This window comes from Enhydra lutris, unplaced genomic scaffold (assembly GCF_002288905.1).
Source record: "Enhydra lutris kenyoni isolate GAN:26980312 unplaced genomic scaffold, ASM228890v2 scaffoldscaffold94, whole genome shotgun sequence".
In the NCBI taxonomy this organism is placed as follows: Eukaryota; Metazoa; Chordata; class Mammalia; order Carnivora; family Mustelidae; genus Enhydra; species Enhydra lutris.
Genome location: NW_019154178.1, coordinates 2,128,206 through 2,150,449, shown reverse-complemented (window position 1 = coordinate 2,150,449; position 22,244 = coordinate 2,128,206). Strand labels below are relative to the sequence as shown.

Sequence of the window (22,244 nt, the reverse complement as noted above, 5' to 3'; positions counted from 1 at the left end):
GTCTTCCCCATTCAAGTCCTAGAAGCGAGAGGGAGGGGAGGCATGGGCGTGCCCCCCAAACCTGACAATCACCCACACTCCTGGGGCTGCTCCTGAGTCCTGGGCAGGATGCGTCCAAGCGTGTGGCTGTTGATTTGTTTTCAATATTTCTTTCCGTGCTGTATGGTGACGCTTTCTTAGTATTCTACACAATAAGAAGACAAAGTCCTCGGGATTCTTATGAGTTTTGTTTGAAAACTCTTTCACTATATTTGTTGTAAAGAGGTTTACTATTAAAAGAAAAAGAATACACGTTTCTGATACTTGGGCTTGGGTTCTGGTTTCTTTGGTGTGGCCCAAGGGTCCGCTCAGCCCAGTGGGGGGTGGGGGCTGCTCCCAGGTCTCAGGTGAGTGGTTCGGGCAGAAGCAGAGGCCATCCCGCACGGACCAGGGTTGTCCCAGGGGAAGCCGCATGGTGGGGGGGGGGTTCCTGGGGCATGAGAGGCAGAGGAGCAGTGACCAAGGCCAGGTCAGGAGCAGGGTGACGGCGGGCAGGGCTCCCTCTTCCTTTAAAACGCTTTAATGGGGCCAGGGAACCTCTCCCTGCTCTCTCAGGGTGCCCCTGAGGGCCCCCCAACCTGGTGCCTCACTGCCTGGGGTGTGGCTCGGCCCGGCAGGGTGTGCACGGGTGGAGCTGGTGACGCCCCCGCATCTACAAGGGCAGGGAGTACCCGGGTCATGGGGCTGGTGCTCACGGCATCATGGGGGTTGCGGGGGTTGTGGGGGTCGGCCAGTCCCGGCGCCGCTGCAGATCCCACCTCACTGCTCCCTCCGCTGTGGCAGAGGGGGTGGTGCAGAAGGGCTTCCCATGTCCTCCACATGCGGCCCCGCTCCGGCTGCCTGCGCTGGCCCCTTTGAGACGGCCTCGGGGTCCCCCAGCCTGGCTCTCGTGGGGTCCTCCCTCATGCCAATGCATGGGGGCACGTGTCCGAGGAAGCCCAGCTCTGCGGAAGGCAGGAGATTTCTGCTGCTGAGTCCCTCTCGTCATTTTGGGGGACGCCTGGGGCCATGTCATGGCGCCGTAGCAGCCCTGGGGAGAAGCCCAGGGGACAGCAGAGGCCTCCCATCCACAGTTTCCCACAAAGGCCCAAGCCTCCCCAGACACTGCGGGGGCACCCCGCTCGGGTAGAACAGGCACGCCCGCCCACCCGGGCCGTGTCGTGAGGCCACCTGACGCCACACCTCGTCCCTCGCATCTCCGTTCCTCCTCCGCAGGCATTGCTGCCCGGTGCCCTGGGTAGGCGTCACTTCTGTCCCAAACGGACACATTCCTCGGTCTCCGTGTCGGCACGCCGGGTCATGGGCTGGCTGATGGGCTGTGATGGCAAGTCAGGCGTGTCCCGGGCTCAGACTGGTGCTGTCCCTGCTGTGGAGGGCTGGAGCCATCAGAGGGCCCAGGTCACCGCGCCGCCTCCAGGAGCTGCGCTGTGGACTTGGTTGCGGCAAACGAGCCACAGAAACGCAGCTTCGTGTCTGCGACATGCCTTTCCTCCCCGACCGATGCAGTGCCCTCTTGCAGGGGACAACCGCGAAGCCCCGTCTGCGGCAGTGCCGCCTGTGGGGGCGCCACCATCTCTGCACGTGACCTAGTCCCGCACCGGGCTGCCCGCTGGTTCTCCCACTTGGCGGTCGTGCGGCCAGCCGTGGGCGGTCCGTCTCCCCGCCGTGAGCCTCCCCCTCCCCGGGCTGCCCTCCCCACCGGGGTGCAGCTCTGCTCGTCTCCCATCGCAGCGTCCAAACTCCCCGGCTGAGCTCCGGGGCCTCCAGAGAAGCAACGCCACCTCGGGGTCAGGCTTCGCGCATCCCTTGGACCCTAGACCAGCCCGCAGCCCATCCCGCGTCCTGACAGATTCTCCGTATCCGGCTTCTGCTCTCTTTCCGTCTGAAAGGCAACCAGCACGTACGAGGCACCCACTCCGTGGGAGCCCCTTGACTAGGCCCTGGAGACAGACAGGCCCGGGCAGCTCCCAGCTTAGACACGCGAGTGGGCAGCATGCAGCAAAGGTCGCGTCAAAGGACAGGAGTGGGCCAAGGGATCAGCCCGGAGGCCCACCCAGACCCCGGCGAGGGGACACCAGGGGAGGCTTCCGTGCGGAGCTGGGTTCGAACACATGAGGGCTTCCCGGGCAACACGGGCAGGAAGAGCACGGGCGGTGGGAGGGAGAGCGGTGTGCTCGGGAGATCCAACACTGTGGTGAGGGTCAAGGGAACGGCGGGGAAAGCAGAAGAGGCAGGCCTGGGGTCGGGGCTTTATTCTGGAGATGTCTGGTCATCCAAGGATTGTACGTGTGAGAGGGACTTGGTGAGATCTGCACTTCAGCTCTTGCCAGAGCGCCCTCCTTCCCACAGCGATGTGGAGGACCACTGGGAGGAATGCAGAATCTGGGCCCAGTCAGGATCTTTTACAAGTGAATTTAGCAAATATTATTAAGTTCTGAAGATTTTGTTTTTAAGTAATCGCTGCAGCCAACCTGGGGCTCGAACCACAACCCATGACTCCGAGATCAAGAGCTGCAGTGACGGAGCCGGCCGGGCACCCCTCAGTAAAGATTAAAGAGGTAGAATCACGGGACCTGGGAAAGGCCTGGTGAAGGCAGAGGAGGAAGGAAAGGGAGGCGGCTCAGTGGGTCCCAAACTCACGCTTGGAGTCCTGAGTGGGCGGTGGGGCTCCAGCCCCGGGTCTGTCCAGAGAAGTGAGGTTTTGTTTCAGGCCGAGTTAGAGGGACACCCAGAAGCCGATCACGGCAGTGGGAGATGTCTGGGCCCCGCGGTGTACATCGCCAGGGGCGTAAGGAGGTTTTTCTGAAGAGGGAAGTCATTCCTGGTGCTGGTCACCCGTGAAGTCGACCTCAGGACATGGGAACTCCAAGGACCATGACGAAGGCTGGGGGCCGGGCAGGAAGAGAGCCACGTCTACCGCCCTGAGCTGCACACGGGCAGTGGAGCTGTGCAGACAGAACCACAGTGGATTTACCTATGATCTCCTGCCTTTGCCACAGCCTCGCTCGACTCACTGGCCTCGTGCTCGTGTTTTGTTTTGTTTTTTAAGTTGTTTTACCCAACATGGGACTCCCACTTCCCACCCTGAGGTTAACAGCTGCACATGCTTCCAACTGAGTCGGCCAGGGCCCCCCGACAAGGGCACACTCGTGGTGCCTTCTTTGGGGGCATCCAGGGGCTGGGAGGGGGACACGGGTACTCTGCTCCCCAGGAACGGCTGTGGGGCTTGTCACAGTGGTCAGGGGAGTGGGAACCTATGGAAGATCTGGTTCCAAAGGCCCAACTGGTCCTTCCTAGGGACACCCCGCGCTGGGTTTCTTTTGATAAGGGAAAATGACACTTCTCAGGAACCTGAAGGATACTCCAGAGGAACGGAAACCGTTCTGATCCGTAGCGAGTGCTTGCTAAGTGTTCGTCCTTATTCGCATGACGGCTGCTCCTCAAAGCCACGAGACTGGAAACTTACTCGGGGAAGAGGAGGTCCGGGGGCCCCAATGCTCTACACTCGTTGCTACCTTTGAAACCTGCCCTGCCATTCAAGAGTCCCACTCCTACAACTCTCCCTCCATAAAGCTTCTCCTGACTTCCCTGCCTTTTCCCCTGGTGTCGGGAATATGACCTCTAGAGTACCCTCCTTGTCCTGTCCAAAGTGGAGGTACTACTTTCTATTTTCTCTCCACGACTGGACTGAAAGCGCCTTTTAAAAATGCACTGGGTGGTGTGGTGCCTGGGGCGCTCAGTCGGTGAAGCCTTTGCCTTCAGCTCAGATCATGACCCCAGGGTCCTGGGATTGAGTCCCACATCAGCCTCCATGCTCAGCGGGGAGACTGCTTCCCCCTCTCCCTCTGCCTGCCACTCCCCCTGCTTGTGCTCTCTCCCCACACCCCAAATAAATGAATTAACAAAAAGAAAAAAACTTGGGTGCCTCGGTGGCTCAGTGGGTTAAGCCTCTGCCTTCGGCTCAGGTCATGGTCTCAGGGTCCCCAGGGTCCCCAGGGTCCCCGGATCGAGCCCCGCATCAGGCTCTCTGCTCAGCGGGGAGCCTGCTTCCCCCTCTCTCTCTGCCTGCCTCTCTGCCTACTTGTGATCTCTATCAAAGAAATAAAATCTTAAAAAATATATATAAATAAGGGGCGCCTGGGTGGCTCAGTGGTTAAATCCTCTGCCTTCCGCTCAGGTCGTGATCCCAGGGTCCTGGGATCCAGCCCCGCATCAGACTCTCTGCTCAGCAGGGAGCCTGCTTCCTCCTCTGTCTCTCTGCCTGCCTCTCTGCCTACTTGTGATCTGTCAAATAAATTTTAAAAAATCTTAAAAAAAGAAAAAATTCTTTAAAAAAAAAAAATATATATATATATATATATAACATACAAGTGCGCCGTCTTACCCAGGTCTGCATGTGGCTCAGGGCCGGGCACACAGTAGGGTTCGGTCGCAGTAAATGAGGTGGTGTTTTGGACACCGCGCAGGGCTCCAAGCCCAGAGGATCTTTCTTTCCCAGACTGTGGTGACCTCGCGCTGCTTCTCTGCTCTGCAGCCCCTGAGCCGACCGCGTCCTGGGCTGGCCGCGGGCCCTCCGAACGGGCACCCCGGGCTCCTACCCCACGGACGCGGCTCTCGGGAGGCCGGAGGCGGGGGTGGGGGACTGTCGCAGCCACGGCGGCCAGGCCAGCGGCCGGAGCTCTCGTTCCTCCGACTCCTGCCTGGAGCCAAGGGCCGGGCGACTCTCCCCGCCTCGTGACCGCGCAAACGCGTCGGGAACAGCGAGCGGCGCTGAAGCGGACACGCCGGCCCCGCGCCAGCCCCACGGCGGCTCTGCCGGGCGGGGCGCACCGCCTGCTCTGCCCGAACGATCGAGCCCACCCGCACGGCCGCGCCTCGGGCCCAGGGGCTGGAAGGTGCGGGCCGGACCGGCGGGGCGCGGCGGACAGCGCTACGGGCCGAGCTGCGGTCACCCGCCGTCGCCGCGCCGTCGCCCCCACGTGCCCCGCAGAGACCCGGGCAGGCGCCTCCCGAAGGCGGAGCGGGTTTCGGGACGGCGCACGGCAGGCGCTCAACACACGGCCGACGGGCTGCCCCGTGCTGGCCATTACCTCGGCCCGCCTCGCGCCCACTCCCCTCCCCGCCACCACGCGGCCACCAAAGCAACCGTTAGCGGCCGACCGCGGGCGGGCGCGCGCATCCTTGGGCTCGTCCCCACTAGCGCGGGGGCCGACAAAGGCCCGAAGCTCCACCCAGCGACCCACCGTGGGGCGGGAACTGAACCTTGGAGCTCGCTCGGTTGGCCACTCCGATGACGGACGGGGCCACCAGCCAATCGGAGCCCGGACAAGACGCACGCGTACACAAATGCTTGAGCCCCAGATGGGGAAAAGACGGAGCGGGCGAGCCGCGGCGGTCTGGGTCTCGCGGGGGGTCTGGAGCGGCGGCTGCGCATGCGTGATCCCGGCACCGCCCCCGCCCTGCGCGGCAGGCACCGAGGGGGCGCCCTGGGGGCTGGGTCCGCTTGCCCCGCCGCGGAGCCCCCGCGGAGCCCGCTTGCGCCGTGCGGCTGGGCGGCGGTGCCCGGAGCGGACGCCGCGGGGAGGAGCCCGGCCGGCTACGCGCGCAGAGGGTGCGGCCACGGGCCCGTCCGCCGGCGAGCGGGGCCCGTCTCGGGACGGCAGGGCGCCCCGGGCGAACCCGCGGAGAAACCGTTGTAGAAAGCGAGCAGCAGGGCGCCGGTCGTACGGAGCGGAAGGCCGGAGACAGAGGAAGGGTAGACGGAGTTGGCCGGGTCTCTCGGCGGGAGAGGGGCGGGGGCGGACGGACGGGGCGCGGCCGGCCGCGTGCTCCTGACCCTCCGAATGTGACTTAAGTGAGTTGGCGGGAGCCTGGGTGGCCCAGTCGGTCCGGCCTGTGACTCATGGTACCGGCCCAGGTCACGATGTCAGGGCGCTGAGGTGGAGCCGCGACCCGGCTGGTGGGCAGCGCCGACGCCGCTGGGGAGTCTCCCTCTCTCTTAAAGAAAGAAAGAAAATCTAAAAAAGGCGGGGGGGGGGGGCGCCTGGGTAGCTCAGTTGTTGAGCGTCTGCCTACAGCTCGGGGTCCTGGGATCGAGCCCTGCATCGGGCTCCCTGCTCGGCGGGAAGCCTGCTTCTCCCTCTGTCACTCCCCCTGCTCGTGTTCCCTCTGTCGCTGTGTCTCTGTCAAATAAGTAAATAAACTTTTTAAAAAATATGAGAGTAGCATCATGGCTCCTCCAAAAAAATACGTAGTTGGAGAAAAAGGAGAAAGCGTTAGCTGTGCTGGGTTTCCAGAACACTTCCATGTGCAGTGTCCGTTCATTGTCGCAATAGCCCTTCAAGGTACTCACGAGCAAGATGAAGAAAAGGACCCAAAAGTTACCCAAGGCCGGCAGGACACAGGCAGGAAGGGAAAGGTGAGAGCGTGCGGAAGGCCGGCACGGGCCGGCGGGGTTGAATCTCCAGAGAGGCAAGCGCGGTCAGGTCAGCAAGCACCTGCGGAGAGGGTGAGGGACTGGACTTTGTCATCGCATGGGCGTCCCGATCTGAAGAGAGTGACCCTGAAGGCAGGCGGGGACCCGCATCGTGGCAGGCTGGCCATTGCCAGGGTCAGGACTATTGGAGAAGCTACTCTTCTCTCTGGGCAAAGCCAGCCTCCGAGCTCCCTCCAAGGACGCTGAGTTTGTCGGCGATGGAAGAGGCGATGGAAGACCAGACCGCACAAAGAAAGGCGGGTCCCCCACTGCGCGGCGGAAGCAGTCACCAGAGAAAGGCCTGCGTGACAGACACGCTGCGGGAAAGCTGTTGCCGGAATAGGTGTGAGGTGTGTTGTCGCAAGTGGCCACCGGCCACTGGGCCCTCCTAGCCGGAAGAACAGTGGGTTGATGGGCAGCGATGCAGAAACGCCTGTGGACAGTGCTCTGGACAAGTGGGAGCCGGAGGGAAAGAGCACTGGAGTGTGAGTTAGGAGACCCTGTTTCTAGGCCTGTCGCCTTGGACAAGTCACTTCAGCTGTCTGAGTGTTTCTCCTCGTATGTTAAAGGATGTGCACGCAACCAGAACTCAAGAGAAGCACGCGCTGCAGCCCCTTCTGAAGATCTAGTTAAATCGGCTCATACAGGTGAAGACACGGGATTTCCATCACTGGGACGTGGCTTCCTCCGCTGCCCCCATAATGCGTTCCCGGTGCTGGGACTCCCATGGTTGAGCTGGCGTGCACGTGCGGAAAGTGCAGCTGACCCAAGCCCCCGTGCCCCGCGGTGCCCGAGTCGGGGCCCAGGAGAGGTCTTTTGGGCTCTAGAGTTCTGTGATCCGACTGTGTTCTGTGGACTGAGAAGATGGAACCGTCTGGTCTGCAAATTCCTTTGCGACCCCGCCGTAGAGGGATTTCATAATGCCGACTCGCAGGCCAGGTCACAGAAGCAGTGGTCCGTCGGGTTCTCGGGGAACCTGCAGGGAGCGCTGAGGACAAGCAACAGCCGGTCACCCCGTCTGGGAAGGAGGAGCCGCGCTGAGTGACAGAGAAGGACAAGTGTGAGAAGCAGGAGAGGAGAGCAGCTTGGGTGTCCCATTCCGATGCCCAGGAGAGCCCAGCAGGCACCTCGCCCCGCTGGGTGGCACTGCCATAGGTGTGACAGGCAGTGAAAACCACAGGGCCCGGCCGGAGCAGCCCGCTGTCTCTTCTGGTTTCTGAGATGAAGCTGGAAATCCAGATTTTTATTTGAAACCTCATGATTTTTAAGTGTTGAATACCAATTTAAATTATTTTAAAACCGGTAAAAAACCAAAACGCCGCTCCATTCTCCTACTCTCCCTTCCAAGGACTTTCTGGAAAGTTCTTTCTTTTCCCTTCTCCAGCAGATTTCTGAATCGGTTGCATTCTGCTGCTTCTCTTCCTGTCCTAAGTTGGCTCTGCTCCTCCGCTCAGTGCCATTTGAAGTCCGCTTCCAACGTCCCACCGAACCCCTTCTGACCCGGGCAAAGGTCCCTGTGGCTAAATTCATGGAAGGGCTCCAACTGGGCTCAACTCCTCACACTCGGAGACTGAATCTTGTCCTTTGAATTTTATTACAGAACCAAGAAGTGTTCCATTGGTGTTTATTGAACGGAATGGGAACGTGTCTTTAAGAAAGGCGGGCCGTCAGCCCTGTAATCATCAGATTTACAGAGCGATCAAAGTCTGTGTTGGCCAAATGAAGGCCACGGGATTGTAAGAGAAGGAGTTCGCTGGCAGCTTCGGAAGGCAGTTTGAGCAGAGAGCACTGGGAGACACGTTGCTGTAGTTCCGGAGGAAGAGGGTTGTGCTGTTGTCACACAGATGATAGACACACGTTCTGTACAGATCACGCACTGCAGGAGTTTTGTAGGGAGGGAAGAGGTATGGAGCACGGGGTACTGGGGACATGAGTGCCACTTAGAGTCCTTGAGATGAGAAAGCCCCGGTGTGTTTGTAGGCAAGGCGGCCACACCAGCAGCTCCCGATGTGCTGGCGGTTCAGTGATGAGCCGAGACAAGGTCTCATCTGCAAGCCTGGGGCCCCGGGAGGTGGGGGGTCGGGGGAGGAGACAGGGGCCGCGGGGCAGGACGGGGACTATGCGACAGGACTGGGGCTGTGGGCCATCTCCCAGCCCTCACCCTCCGCTGGCTGTGCTCCTTCGGCTCACTCTGTGGCTTGCTGGGGACTCTGTCTTCAGCTGCCCTTCCTCCTTGACCCCTATCAGGGAGGTGTCTGTGCCTGGGGTTTAAGCCACCTCGGTGCTAGTGACTGATTCTATGTCTGGGACCGAAATGTCTCTCCAGAGCCTCGCATCTGTGTGTCCAGCTTCACCAGTGGCTCGGTACCTTTATGAATGAAACCGGTCATTCCTCCTTAATTCTTCATCCCCACTAATGGTCACGATAATTTTGCAGTTGTCCAAGCCACATACATGTTTTCACCGCCCTCCCTCCCCGTCTCCCCACACGTGCACGTGTGAATAAGAACATACTTGTATTTTGTGTACTGTGTTTCTTTTTACTTACTACTGTCGTATCACTGTATCATGTCAATAAATTTGTTTTACATTTTTTTTAAAGATTTTTATTTATTTACTTGACAGAGATCACAGGCAGGCAGAGAGGCAGGCAGAGAGAGGAAGGGAAGCAGGCTCCCCGCTGAGCAGAGAGCCCGATGTGGGGCTCGATCCCAGGACCCTGGGACCATGACCCGAGCCGAAGGCAGAGGCTTTAACCCGCTGAGCCACCCAGGCGCCCCTTGTTTTACATTTTTAGTGGCTTCCCGGTATTATCTACTCAGGTATTAAAGTCTACTGTCTTGAAAATTGTTTTCTTTCTTCAGGGCGCCTGGGTGGCTCAGTCAGTTAAGCATCTGCCTTTGGCTCAGGTCATGATCTTTGGATCCTGGGATCGAGTCCCACATCAGGCTCCCTGTTCAGCGGGGAGCCTGCTTCTCCTGCTCCCCCTGCTTGTGCTCCGTCTCTCTCAAATAAATAAAATCTTTTTTAAAAATCTTAAAGCAAATAATTATTTTTTAAAAATTGTTTCCATGGGGTACCTGGGTGGCTCAGTGGGTTGAGCGTGCATTTCCCCCTCTCTGCCTACTTGTGATCTCTCTCTCTGTCAAATAAATAAAATATTTTTTAAAAAATTGTTTCCTTTATTATACATAGCACTGAATGTATCAGTACATATCTTCTATTTCCTTGTATTTAACACTTAGAACTGAAAAGAAGGCCAAGGAGTGTGACATTTGAAAAGCTTTATACATATTGCCAAATTAGCCTTCTAGAAAATTGTCCCAGAAGTGTACGGCCCCCTGGTTGCCTATACCTTTGTTAGCATTGGATATTATTATTTTTATGTTTTCTAATGTGGTAAATGATACCTGAGCCTCTAGCTCCCAACCCCCATCTTTCTGTCCAGCGTCCCCCATTTCCATTTGGTCGGTGCCATGACTGCTGGGGGCACAGCTCACTGGGAGGGTGGGGGGACAGGTGACGGCCGGGTTCCTAGGGGACAGTTCTCAGTCTTCCACAGTTTGCTTAGGTTCTGGCCCCACGTGTGCTGCTCTTGGGCACAGAGCTTTCCTTCTGGTGACTCTTCAGGATCTTCCCTGATCAACCTCTTTTTCCCAACCCCGCCTGGGGAAGGAAGTTTTTCCTCGCTGCTTGTTGGCGCCGACCCTGCAGGAGCGCCTGGGCTGTCTTCCCCTATAGCAGCAGCACCGGCTCTGGGAACAGTGTTCCTGCCTTCCCTTGCCCAACAAGCAAACATACTCCAATCTCTCCGACACCGGGAAAGGAGAGTCCTGTCACCCTCTTAGGCTCTCACACTGCTGCCTTCTTTTCTCCTTCCTTCGCCATCCAGCTTCTGCCAAGGGGAATCGGGAAGTCTGTCGTCCTCATTGGCCTGAGTTCCACCCCATCTTCTCCCCCGAAGCCACAGTCTTCAGGGGCCCAAGCAGCCTCACCGCTGGGAGAAGGCCAGGGCTGTGCCCCTCCCTTCAGTCGGTAGCTCGTGACATGGACTGGGTCCTCGCTGCCACTGTGTCCCAGCGGTGTGGCTCTGCCCTCTCCCTGCTCTCTCGGCTCAGGAGAGTGGCCGTGGTCCTGCGGCCATAACCTTCGCCTCCGTGCTCAGGTTCAATGCCGCAGTCCGAGAGCTGCCGTGTAGCGCGTTCCTGCAGTGTGCCAGGTGCTTCCCACATGTAACCGCCTCTGCTCCTCCCACAGGAATCACGGGAGGCGCTTACTGTCCCCGTCCCTGTTACGGGGAGACCGGCGGAGCGTGGTAGCATTCCACGTGTCTAGGAGTGCTTGGGCCTGTGTGGCATTTCGCTGCGTCCTCTCTTCTCTCAGTGCTGGACACGGTTGACCCTGTCAGCCTGGCCTCCAGGGCTCCCCTCTGACACCAGCCTCTCGTCCTCCCAGTGCCCCTGTGGGGTCGAACTCTCCAGCCGAGAGCACGAGCCCTGGATGTGCTGCCCGCCCCCCACCCTGTCTGCTCTCTCTTGCTTCCCTCTCTGGGTCCCTTCTTCCTCCCCACCCTCCCCCGTCCAGATGCCGCTTCTCCATAAACCTTCAAACCCTCCACCGACACATTTAGCTCTACCTCTTCCAACCCCCACCCTTAGTATTTTTTGCTTTTATCATATTTTCCCCAGTCTCAGGGATTTCTGTAAATGTCCGTCCGTGTGACTAGTCTCGTATGTTCTCGGAGGCTACGGACTGTCGCTTAGGCCTCTTTGTCCCTTCCACACTAACCCCACGACCAGCTGGTGTCCCGAGGAGGCGTGCGTGTGTCATGTACAAATGTTAGTTTGGCTTCAACGTCCGGGTTCCAGGCTCTGTCCGGTGGGCTCTTTCCCCGGGAAACTGCCTTCGGGGACGGAGCACTCCGGAAGCTGGAAGAGATGAGAGACGTCCCTAGGAAGAGAGATCGCCCTTCTCGGTTGGATTCTGGCATAACTAGGGTTCGAGAGCCTTCCCACAGTCCGGTGGAGGGAAGCTGGGTCTGGGGCCTGGAGGCAGCTGTGCCCGGCTCGAGCCCGGCTGCACGACTTGCGAGGACGGCAGGGCACACGTTGCTTAAGGTCCCGGAGCCTCAGTGAGCCCCGACCCCGGGGGAGCAGGACAGAGCACCCTGAGGACAGGGCCAAGATGCGGAGTGCAGATGTCAGGGGCGCCCTAACGGCAGGAACACATCAGGTACGTTCAGAATGGGCTGCACCTGCGTCCACTTCAGTACGAAGGTGTCTGCTTTCCCGGCGGTCCGCGTCCACGCGCACGAAGTGACCGCACCCGCGCCTCCCGCCCTGCCCGGCCGGAGGAGGGCAGTACCCGCCGTGACCGCCAGGGGGAGCACGCGCGCCGCAGACGCCCCGGGGCACCCGCTGGGGACTGCACGCGCCGCCGCCCGTCCCCGTCCCTCCTCCGGGCACGCGTGGGGCTCTCTGGCCGTACGACTCCCGGGGCGTCTGGCCGGCGGCCCTCTACAGAGGACCGGACCCTGGACGGGAGCCCGGAGCCCCGGGACCCGCGCGCCGGCGTTGCCCCCGATCCGCGAGCAGCCGACGCCCCCCCGCCCCCCGGGAGAGGCTCTGCTCCCGGCGCCTCGGGGCCGCCGCGAACCCGCCGGCAGAGCGCCGCGGGGTCGAACCCGCGTCTGGCCTCCCGCTCGGGCCTTTCGCTCCCGCGGCCCCGCCGACCCTGGGCCCGGGGCGGGGGACGGTCACGGTCAGCACGGGGACGCCCGCCCCGCCGCGCGCGCCCGCCGAGCCGCAGCCCCAGGGACTGCAGCGGACGCGGGCTGCGCTCCAGGGCCAGGCGCGAGCGGTCGGGGGAGGCGGCGACCCCCGCGGCCGGCCCCGCGCGCTCCCGCCGACGTGCCCCGGCGCGGCCCCCCGGGAGGCGTATTGGGTCTGCGGACACCAGGGGGCAGCACGAGGCCACGAACCGCGAGGCGCGCCTCGGCCCGGCCGCTGGGACGCCCGGGCCCCGGGTCCGCGCCCCACGCGCTCCCGCCGTGCAGGCCCAGAGCGGGCCGCGGGCGAGGGACCCGGGGGCCCGGGCGTCCTCTCCGGGGTTGTTTGCGCAGAGCTCCTAGGATCCGATTTCCAACCTTCAAAAGGGTACAAGAAGGGGGCGTTGGAACGAGACTGAAAAACCTGGATGATGAGAAGTGGGCGTCTGGATAGGACTCCCCAGCCCAGACTGAGCCGGAAAAGAGCTGGGTGCGGAACCTTTGTGGTGTTTTTGTTTTTGTTTTTGTTTTGTTTTGTTTTGTTTTTAAATAGCGGTGGCCCGAGGACGTCATTACCTCACCCATCCCTGCCCCAGGACCCTCACACACACAGACCCCATCACCTTTCCCACCAAAGCAGAAATCAGGCATGTAGCTAACGGGAACTCTTCATTTTATCCCTCCATCAACTACTGGTTCTTCCTCCGCCAAAAGCCAGGGCCCCTTGAGAAAACCGCATCTCATCTCGGCCAGGCCACCTGGAAAGGCTCCTGAGACATGAAGCCAGGGGCTGACCAGGCCACCACCCATGCCGGTGTTCTAGGGGCAGACACAGTCCCCGTGGAAGAAGACGCCTTCTCCTTGGCCTCACTCCAAGATGGAATCCCCTTTCTGGATCATTTCCACTCCTACTGTTGAACTCAACCTCTTTTTTCTTTTCTTTCTTTCTTTCTTTCTTTCTTTTTTTTTTTTTAAGATTTTATTTATTTATTTGAAAGACAGAGATCACAAGTAGGCAGAGAGAAGAAGGGAAGCAGGCTCCCTGCTGAGCAGAGAGCCCGATGCGGGCTCCATCCCAGGACTCTGAGATCATGACCTGAGCGAAAAGCAGAGGCTTTAACCCACTGAGCCACCCAGGCGCCCCTCTTTTTTATTTTTTTTTAAGATTTTACTTACTTATTTATTTGAGAGAAAGAGTGAGAGAGAGTATGAGACGGGAGAAGGTCAGAGGGAGAGGCGGACTCCCCATGGAGCTGGAAGCCCACGGGACTCTATCTCGGGACTCCAGGACCACAACCTGAGTTGAAGGCAGTTGCTTAACCAACTGAGCCCCCCAGGCGCCCTCAACATCTTAATTAGTGGAGTCACCATGGCCGTGCAGCCCAGCAATGCCCTCCCCATTTCCTTGAGCACAGTGGGGCCAAGACCACCCCCTCATCCTGTCTTCTCTGTCTGTGGGCTGGGACGCTCCGGTCCTCCCTGGTTCCTCCAGACCTCACTTCTTGACATGCTTCGCCTTTGACCGTGCAGCCGTCACGCATGTGCGTATGTGTTTACGCATAGAAAGCGTGAACACAACTCAATGTCAGTGATGATCGTCGCTGTTTTCTAACTATCTGCAGCATTTTGCAGTTCATAAGAACTTTCACCTGCATTGTCTAATTCATCCATCCACTCATTCATTCATTCATTCCACAAATATTCACCAAACACCTGTTACAGGCCTGTCACTCTTCCGGACACTCAGTAGAGAAATGATGGCCATGGACACAGTCCCTGCCTTCCTGGAGCTCTCATGGAAGCTTGTGGTTTTCTATCTCAGCTGACACCTGCGAGCTGTGTTGTGTTGGTATCTTGGCATTGGAAAGAATGTTAGAGACCAGTTAATTCAATCACTTCCCCAAATCAGAAATTCCTTCTACATCTTCCCTGGGTGGCCATTCTTGGCCGAAGGTTCTCCCCAGCCCTTTGAGCCTTCTTCCTCCGGCCAAACCTAATGTGCTTCCTTATCTCCTTGTCTCCTTATCTCCTTATCTCCTTGTCTCCTTATCATCTTGTCTCCCTTCCCTGATTCTCCCCATCGCCCCATTAACTGACCGGCATCACACCCCACTAACAGCAGCAGGCCACCGCCTGTCTCCCGAAGCTTTGCGAATAGTTCCTCTTTTTCAAGAATGGTTTTAGGGTATCTCCCACACCGGCTCAGTTAAGCCTCCATGCCATGCAGGAATTCTTCCCTGCACTTTACCAAGGAGGGAGGGCCACCCCCTCACCCAGGCAGAGGCCCCAGGGCTGTTTGTGGCCGATCCTCTTCTCCACACTGTTGCCTACCAGTAGCTCCTTTAAGATGAGCTCAGTCCAGGGGCGCCTGGGTGGCTCAGTGGGTTAAGCCTCTGCCTTTGGCCCCTTTGATTTCAGGGTCCTGGGATTGAGTCCCTCATTGGGCTCTCTGCTCAGCGGGGAGCCTGCCCCCCCCACACTTGCCTGTCTGCCTGCTTGTGATCTCTCTGTCAAATAAATAAATAAAATCATTAAAAAAAAAAAAAGATGAGCTCAGTCCAAAGTAGGGTGACATTCCTCATCTTTCTTGACCTGGATGTGGCTCTCCCCTACTAGAGCCAAGGATGGCATTAGTTTTAGCTGCTCTGGGATAGATGATGTCACTGGTTCATAATGAGTTTGTGTTTACGCAAACACTCAGGTCTCACTGGTCCACGTTCTGGTCGGAAGTGCTCACTCCTGTCCTTCGCTTTCCCCTGTGTTCTGTACGCTGGGGGCCTGTGCATCCTTCGAGGACTACGCCTCATGCCACCTCCTTCGGGAAGCCTGTCCTGATTGCACATCACCTCACTTGACTGTTGTCTCTTTCTCTTTCCGTGGACTTTCTGTCTGATTTTCCGAGCACACATCCCCCGTCCAGCTACACAGGCCAGCAGCTAGCATCCTTCTCTGAACTCTCCAATCAGGGCATAGTCCTCATTGCCCTTCGGGTCCCTTAGTGCTTTGCTGTATAGGTATCCAGCAAACACTTGTCAAGTGAGCACATCTTATACCTAGGAAATTCATATTTTGTCCCTCCCCGTGTAAATACTGTATACACCCCTGCAGGGTTTCATGACCAAACGGTTTCCGTGGTCCTGGGGCTGAGTCCATGCTCTGCGTTTGTGCTGAGCACCTGCCAGGAGCCGTGTGCGGGTCCCCGGATGCCTGCGGTGGTCCTGTGAGGGGGGCATCGCCTCTGTCTCACAGATGAGGGAATGGAGGCTCGGACTGACACTGATGGTGTCATTTCTGCTACTCTGCTGCTTTTCAAGAGCCAAGACGTGCCCTTCTGGGGACCAAGTGTGTCTAGGGGCCCCAAACAGGCAGCTCTTGGGCAAAGCCGGGGACCCCTGCAGAGTTTAGGGCAGGCTGCTGGCGGCTGCTCTGGGTTCTTTTAACCCCACCCCCTTTTAAATTTTTTAATTTTTTTTAAAGATTTTATCCATTAATTTGATAGAGAGAGAGAGATCACAAGTAGGCAGAGAGGCAGGCAGAGAGAGAGGGGGAAGCAGGCTCCCGGCCAAGCAGGCCCAATGCGGGGCTCAATCCCAGGACCCTGAGATCATGACCTGAGCTGAAGGCAGAGGCTTAACCCACTGAGCCACCCAGGCGTCCCCCCTCCTTTTTCAAAGTAAGCTCTACGCCCAACATGGGACTTGAACTCAAGACCCCAAGATCAGGAGTCGTGCTCTCTACTGACTGAGCCACTGGGTTCCCCATACACGAGAGAAGACTTTTTTTTAAAGCGATAACTCCTTGAGGTTCTTGACCGGGTCACAAAGCAGCGGAAAGGGCGGTTGAGGGACTGGGTGTGTGGAATGCACGGAGGCAGGGGAACCCGCGGGAAGACACTGCTGTTCCTTGCAGGCGGGACTCTCCCCACCCCTCCCAAGAACCCTCCCGCCTTTAAGTCTCTGCTCAGAAGCCGCGGGCTTTCCGGAGGCCCCACCCTTCGACCCCCACCCGGTGTCCCGGCCCATTTACTGTCCTCGGCCGGGACTCTGGGCCGTCTGATGCCCAGGGCTGGGTCTGCACGCGCACACCCCTCCCGGTGCCAGCCGGGCTTCCCCGCAGCCTCTCTGCCCCGTCTGCGAAGGCCCCTTCGGTGACAGAGTAATGACCGACGAGAGAAGGAAGGGAAAAGCCTCTAAAATAAATGACTCTCCGAGGGAACCCAGCATTTTCGTGTCCTGCCCCCACAGTTCTTCAGGGAGAGCTGAAGCCCAGATCAGGAACCGTTCCCCGACCGTCCCAGGTGGGGGGGACTCAGAGCCGCCGCAAACGGGCTGGGGCTGAGGTTCAGGGCCGGGAGAGAGCCGCCGAGCAGCTCGTTCCCGGTCCCCCTCCCGGCGGGGGGCTGATCCCCGGAGGCCCCGGCTGGCCGCCCTCGCCCGCCCCTCGCCTGGATTCCCAGCGTCGCAGGCTCCTGAGAAGAATGCGGCTCCGCGGCATAAGTGACCTTTCACCCCGCAGACAAGCTAAGTTTGTTTTCTCCTTTTCTGTCCATCCCGCAGCGGGAGGGAGGGGGAAATGGGCTGGGCCTTGTCGAACTTTCTCCCTCGACAATACCCTAGAGGAGTTGAAGTGCGGGGAGTAAAGGATCTATTTATTTTGGCTCAGGAGGGACAGTGTAAGCAGATGGTCTTTGATGGGATTAGCGGCGTAATCCCTAAGACCCTGGTAAATTGGAAAATGATCCATTATATTCCACGAACCTTTGGCGGCTTCGGATCCTGGGGAGGGAGGGGAAGGGCCCAGGGGCACCTTGTTAGAACGGACCCCCCTCTGGGAGCAGCCCAGGCCCGAGGGAGAATTTGGGAAGGAGTTCGTTAGCTGCCCCGCGGGCCGGCCCCTCTCCTCTGGAGAGAGCACAGAAATCAGAACTCTCCCTGCGCCGTCTCAGAACTCCTCATCGGCCTCCCCCTCCCTCCTCAGGAGGCTGCTGCAGGGTCCTGGCGATCACCCCCCTTCCCAGTCCCAGGGTGCTCACCGGGACTCTTGCTTGTGAAGAGAAGGAGATCAACTCAACCGCCTTGGAAGGCAGGACGTTTTTCTTAGAATCCCAACTGTGTCCCTCCCACTGGATTTCCAGTCTGTTGCCCACTCCCAGCCCCACAGCCCCCCGGGGGTTGCGGGGGACCCCTCCGCTCCACTCACTGGGCAGCCGGTCCGAGCCTGGGCCAGGGAGAGGGGGATGGGCAGCCGCCACAGGGATCAGCCACTGCGGGGGGGATGTGAAAGGGGAGACAGGGCGATAATGAACCACCCGCCCAACTCTCCACCCTCTCCGCTCACCTCCATGCCCCAGAGCCCAAGCGCCTCCAGGCCTAGGAGCCCCTCCATCTGGGGAATCTGGGCTGGAGGAGGGGGCATATGGGAGCCCCGGTCTGTGTGAGGGGTGGTGTAGCTGGTTGGGTCCAGAAGCTCTCTGTCCTGTGTGTTAAGATCTTCATCTCCATGGGACGCAGCAGCTTCTAAAGAAACTTAGATGCTCGGAACGTCCTCTCGTCTCCAAATAACCGGGTGAGGAGGGCATCGGGAAGCTGGGCACGGTACAGACAGGCTTGGCGACTTGCTGCAGGCCCCAGGTCCGCGCCCACAGAGCCCGAAGGGAAGCCAAGCTCAGCGCAGCGGGGGTCGGCTCACGTCGCTAAATGCGTGACGTGACGTGACGTGTTTACGGCACACCTTTGTTTGTTCATGTCAGCACCTGAATCACGTCCAGAACTTTCCGTAGTTGCTGAACAGGTGTCTGATTGCAATTGTATCTGATTCACAGATTTAATTTAGGGAAATCCAAAACCCACACATAATCAAAGTATGCATTTGTCCATACACAGAAGCCACACTTTTTTGAAAGGAAGCACATGCATGAGGGGGGCCGGCGGTGGCACGCAGAAGTCACTCAACTCCAAACAGAAATGCCAACCCCTCTGAGTGTGTCAGCTTCACGGGGGGTGCGGTTTCCAGGAGGAATCTGGCTTGTACAATATTTTATTTGGGGCTATTTCAATGTATAAAGATATATCTTATTTTATTTTAGCATTTTTTAACAGATGGATACCTTATGATGTGTATATTTTTTTAAGATTTTATTTATTTATTTGACAGAGTTCACAAGTAGGCAGAGAGGCGGCAGAGAGAGAGGGAGAAGCAGGCTCCCCGCTGAGCAGAGAGCCGATGCGGGGCCTCATTCCCGGGACTCTGAGATCATGACCTGAGCCGAAGGCAGAGGCTTAACCCACTGAGCCACCCAGGCACCCCTAATGTGTGTATTTTTAAAAACTTTGTTTATAGAGTTATCTCTTCGCCCATCTAGGGGCTTGAACACGTGACCGTGAGATCAAGTCTCCTGCTCTACCAACTGAGCCAGACTGGTGCCCCTAATGTATGTTTTTTTTTTTTTTGCTTTCGGGTGTGTGTGTGTGTGTGTGTGTGTGTGTGTGTGTGTGTGTGTGTGTTGAGATCGCTTGAGCTGACACAGGGATTTGTAGACTGGTTAGAACAGGAAGGCAGAGGGGAAAGACAGCAAGCTCCCTCTCTACCCCATCCTCCTCTCTACCGTCCTCTCCCCCGCCAGTCCTCTCCCCCCAGGACAAAAATCACAGAGTTGAGGGGACAATCCCGAACTGTAAGAAAACTACGATTTCTTGAGTGTGAAGGCCAAGCCGGCACACTGGGCACATTAATTCTCTGAGTTCACAGCCCAGGGAAGTAGGCTTCCTCTCCTCATTTTACCTGTTGGGAAGAGAGACTCAGAGAGGTAAGGGAACTGGCTTAGGGTCACACAGCCAGTTACACAGTGGGGCTGCCGTTGCAGACTGTGCTCCTCCCAATACCGGGCACCCTTCCTCAGAGCCCCTTGGCCTTCCTAGGGACCCAGAGTGCCCGGCCTGGATGTTCACCTCGAGGCAGAACTCTCTGGGGAAGCCCTCCTCCTCCCTGTTCTCCGAGGGGGTTTCTCCCGTGGAAGCACCCCACTCCTCACCTCCCACCCCCACGGGTAAGGGTTTTCTCTCAGGTTAGCTCATTCTCTGCCCCAAATTAAGACACAATACGTTTACTGATGAAGTCGAAAATATTCTGGGCTGGGACTGACCCAGCTGGTCTGGGATGGTCTCTCCTTCCCTCCTGGCTCAGGTCACCTCTGCACTGGGAGAACCCTTCCTTCATCAAGGAAAGGGCTGGACACAGTGGTGTGGCCAAGGCGGCTGGGCTGGTCACTGGCCACCCTTCCCCACCCCTCCCACCCCTCCCAAACCCACAGAGGTCTGGGGCAGAGGAGAGGGCTGGGAGGCATTTACTCAGATGTTCTGAGAGTGGAATGGCCACCTGACACTGAGGTCAGCTGGGGCTGAGTTCAGATATTAAGCTCTGGACTGAGCCAGCCTCTCAGTTGCCAAGAACGCCCTGCACCTCCTGGAGTCCCAGGCAGGCCGCCCGCTTAGGTCCCTGCTCCAGGCCGGAATGTTAGAACTTCCGGGAGGCACCGAGGCGTCAGCTCTCCATCCCCTTCCCTGCTCCGGAGAACCACAGACGGGGTCCATGTGACCCATGCGGTCCTAATTCTTTGGAGGATGGATCACTGGGTCCCTGGAAACCTGGGTCTAGGGGCAGAAGTGGGCAGCTTCAGAGGAAAAGGGAAGGGGCCCCAGCGCCGCTAGAGGGAGGGGGAGGGTCTCCAGGCCTCTGGCCAGACTCGGGGAGGGGCGGGCGCTCCTCTGCCGCCCTGGTCGCCTGGTTCTCTCCTCCGTCCTATTTCCCCGAATCTCCCTCTCTCGGCCTCGTTTCCTTCCCCGGCCCCTGATTCTGGGCCCCCCTTCCCCCCCCCCACCCCCCCCCCGCTCTGTCCGTCTGGTCTTCCTCGTCCCGGGCTTGCCAGGCTCCCCGGCTGCCCCGGCTTCTCCGGGGACTGGTTTCTCAGCTCCACGACCCCGCACCAAGGCCGGGCCTTCCCGCCTCGCGCTCACAGCCCGCGGGGCCGCACGGGGAGTGGCGTGGCCACGGCCGCTGGCCCCCGCGCTCCCCACGGGTCCCGGCTTCGAGAGCCTCCGCTTGGCGCCGCGAATCCGGAGACAGCGTCTACAAGGGCCTGGCGGCCAAAACCTCGGACCCGAGGGAGGACCTAGCCTGGGGGATGGGAGTGCATGGGGGAGGCTCTTCTTGGCTTTATTCCCCGGGGCCGGGTTCGGCAGCGGAGATGGGGGAGGGGAGCGGGCACGGGCACAGCCTCGAGCCGGGCTTTTCGCCTGACCCGGGTCGGGGAGCGGGCCGCCGGCGGAGGAGACCCCGCGCCCCCCGGTTCCCGCAGCCCCTCGGATCCCGTGCCTCCTCCTTCCCGCAGTGCCCCGAATCCCGCAGACCCGCGTCCTGCATCCCCCCCCACGTCCCGCGGCCCCGTCCCGTGCCCCGTCCCCGCTTCCCGCGGCCGTCCCCCGTCACCCCAATCCGAGCCCACCCCCGGCCCTGAATCCCTTCTACCTCCGCTGTCCGCCGCCCCGGCTTCCCGAGCTGCCCTCCTCCCTGCGGTCTCCCGGATCCCGCGACCCGGATCCGTGCCCCCCCCACCCGCCCGGCTTCCCTCGGCCCCCGCTTCCTGCAGCCCCCAAATTCCCGCGGCCCCAGATTCCCGGAGCCCCCGACCCTGCAGCCCCCCTGTTTACCGCCCCCCACTTCCTGCAGCCCCCCCCCGTCCCGTGCCCCCCAACTCCAACGCCACATCGCCCCGTCTCGGCCTCTCCCCTCGGGCGCCTTGAAGCCTTTTCTTTTCCATTTTGTTAACTTGTCTTTCCCACCATTTAATTTAACGTTAAGATCTTTGTTATGTTTCCCTTTAATTTTATGGAACATTATTTCATCCCTTCTGTTTTAGTGATTCCTGTTCTCTGTTTCCGATTCCCTTTTTCTTTCAACGCTCACTAGGTCACTTCGGCGGTCTCGTCCTCGGGGGTGCCCCCGGTGGCCGTGTGCCCCAGAAGGAGCCGCGCCCCACCTGCCCCCGTGCCCGTGCACAGCCCCCGGCCAGACTCGCTGGGAAGCGGGAACCGAGCTGCCAGCGCCCGGAGAGCGCGACCGGACCAGGGGCGCAGGGCGTGTTCCCCTCTGGCCTGGCCGGGCCTGACCCTGGGCAGCAGGCGTGGCGGGGGTGGGGGGGTGCATGGACAGGCCCACGGTTCACACCCGGACGGCGCCGGCCCCTAGACACGCACCGGCAAACACCGAGATCAACCAATGTCACACCCGCAGCCCCAGCAGTCCCAGACCATGAAAACACACCACACTTGCAGAGCTGGGACATAATGGACACGGGAGTGATCGGTACACGCGCACCAGCGAGCGCACACATCATTGTAAATAGACGTGACTCAGACACAAAAACCTACTTGCACACATGACAGCTGGGGGGGCGGGCTTCGGAGATAACTCACACCATCCCAGTGTGACCCTCCGCAGCATGGCAGTGGCAAGTGGACCTGCCTGGTCTCCCCCGGCAGGCATCGCCGTGGCCAGACGCACAGCCACTGGTTCAGTACCTCCGCCTCGCTGAGGCTGGAGGGACTCCCAAAGTGGGGAGTCCTGGCTGCTGGTGTAGGGGAGGGATCCAGCCCAAGTCTGGGAGCTTGAGCCCCAGAAAAGAGCATCAGTCCTAGAGGACCCCTTCTGCAAAGCAGGCGGAAGCCAGCGCTGCTCAGAGAAAATGGCACCGCGTTAGAGTATCAGGCCGCAATCCGAGTGCCAGCAAGGCTTCCCAGACGCTTGTAGCACACACGGTGCTGGTGTCGGCCAGCTGCCCACTTAGAGACCATTATTTGTGTGAAAAAGAGCAGAAAAGATGCATGTGGTTCTAGGAATCAAAGTAACACATGTATACAAATATAGGTACCAGCACACACCTAGGGGGATGGAAAGCAGAGACTCTCC

At 59.3% G+C, this 22,244-nt stretch overlaps 1 protein-coding gene across 1 annotated transcript in view; it reads right to left on the bottom strand.

Annotated features, from left to right (window-relative positions):
- Nucleotides 1–2,854: 2,854 nt before the first annotated feature.
- Nucleotides 2,855–22,244, bottom strand: part of LOC111138817 (collagen alpha-1(I) chain-like) — a 31,351-nt gene continuing 11,961 nt past the window's right edge. Inside the window, exons 3-10 of the mRNA XM_022490720.1 lie at nt 21,251–21,446; nt 20,264–20,405; nt 17,619–17,680; nt 17,428–17,544; nt 11,840–12,640; nt 6,424–6,536; nt 4,638–5,814; nt 2,855–2,923 (exon numbers count right to left, since the gene is read on the bottom strand). Coding sequence (XP_022346428.1) covers nt 2,855–2,923; nt 4,638–5,814; nt 6,424–6,536; nt 11,840–12,640; nt 17,428–17,544; nt 17,619–17,680; nt 20,264–20,405; nt 21,251–21,446 — 2,677 coding nt within the window. The remainder of the gene's footprint in view (nt 2,924–4,637; nt 5,815–6,423; nt 6,537–11,839; nt 12,641–17,427; nt 17,545–17,618; nt 17,681–20,263; nt 20,406–21,250; nt 21,447–22,244) is intronic.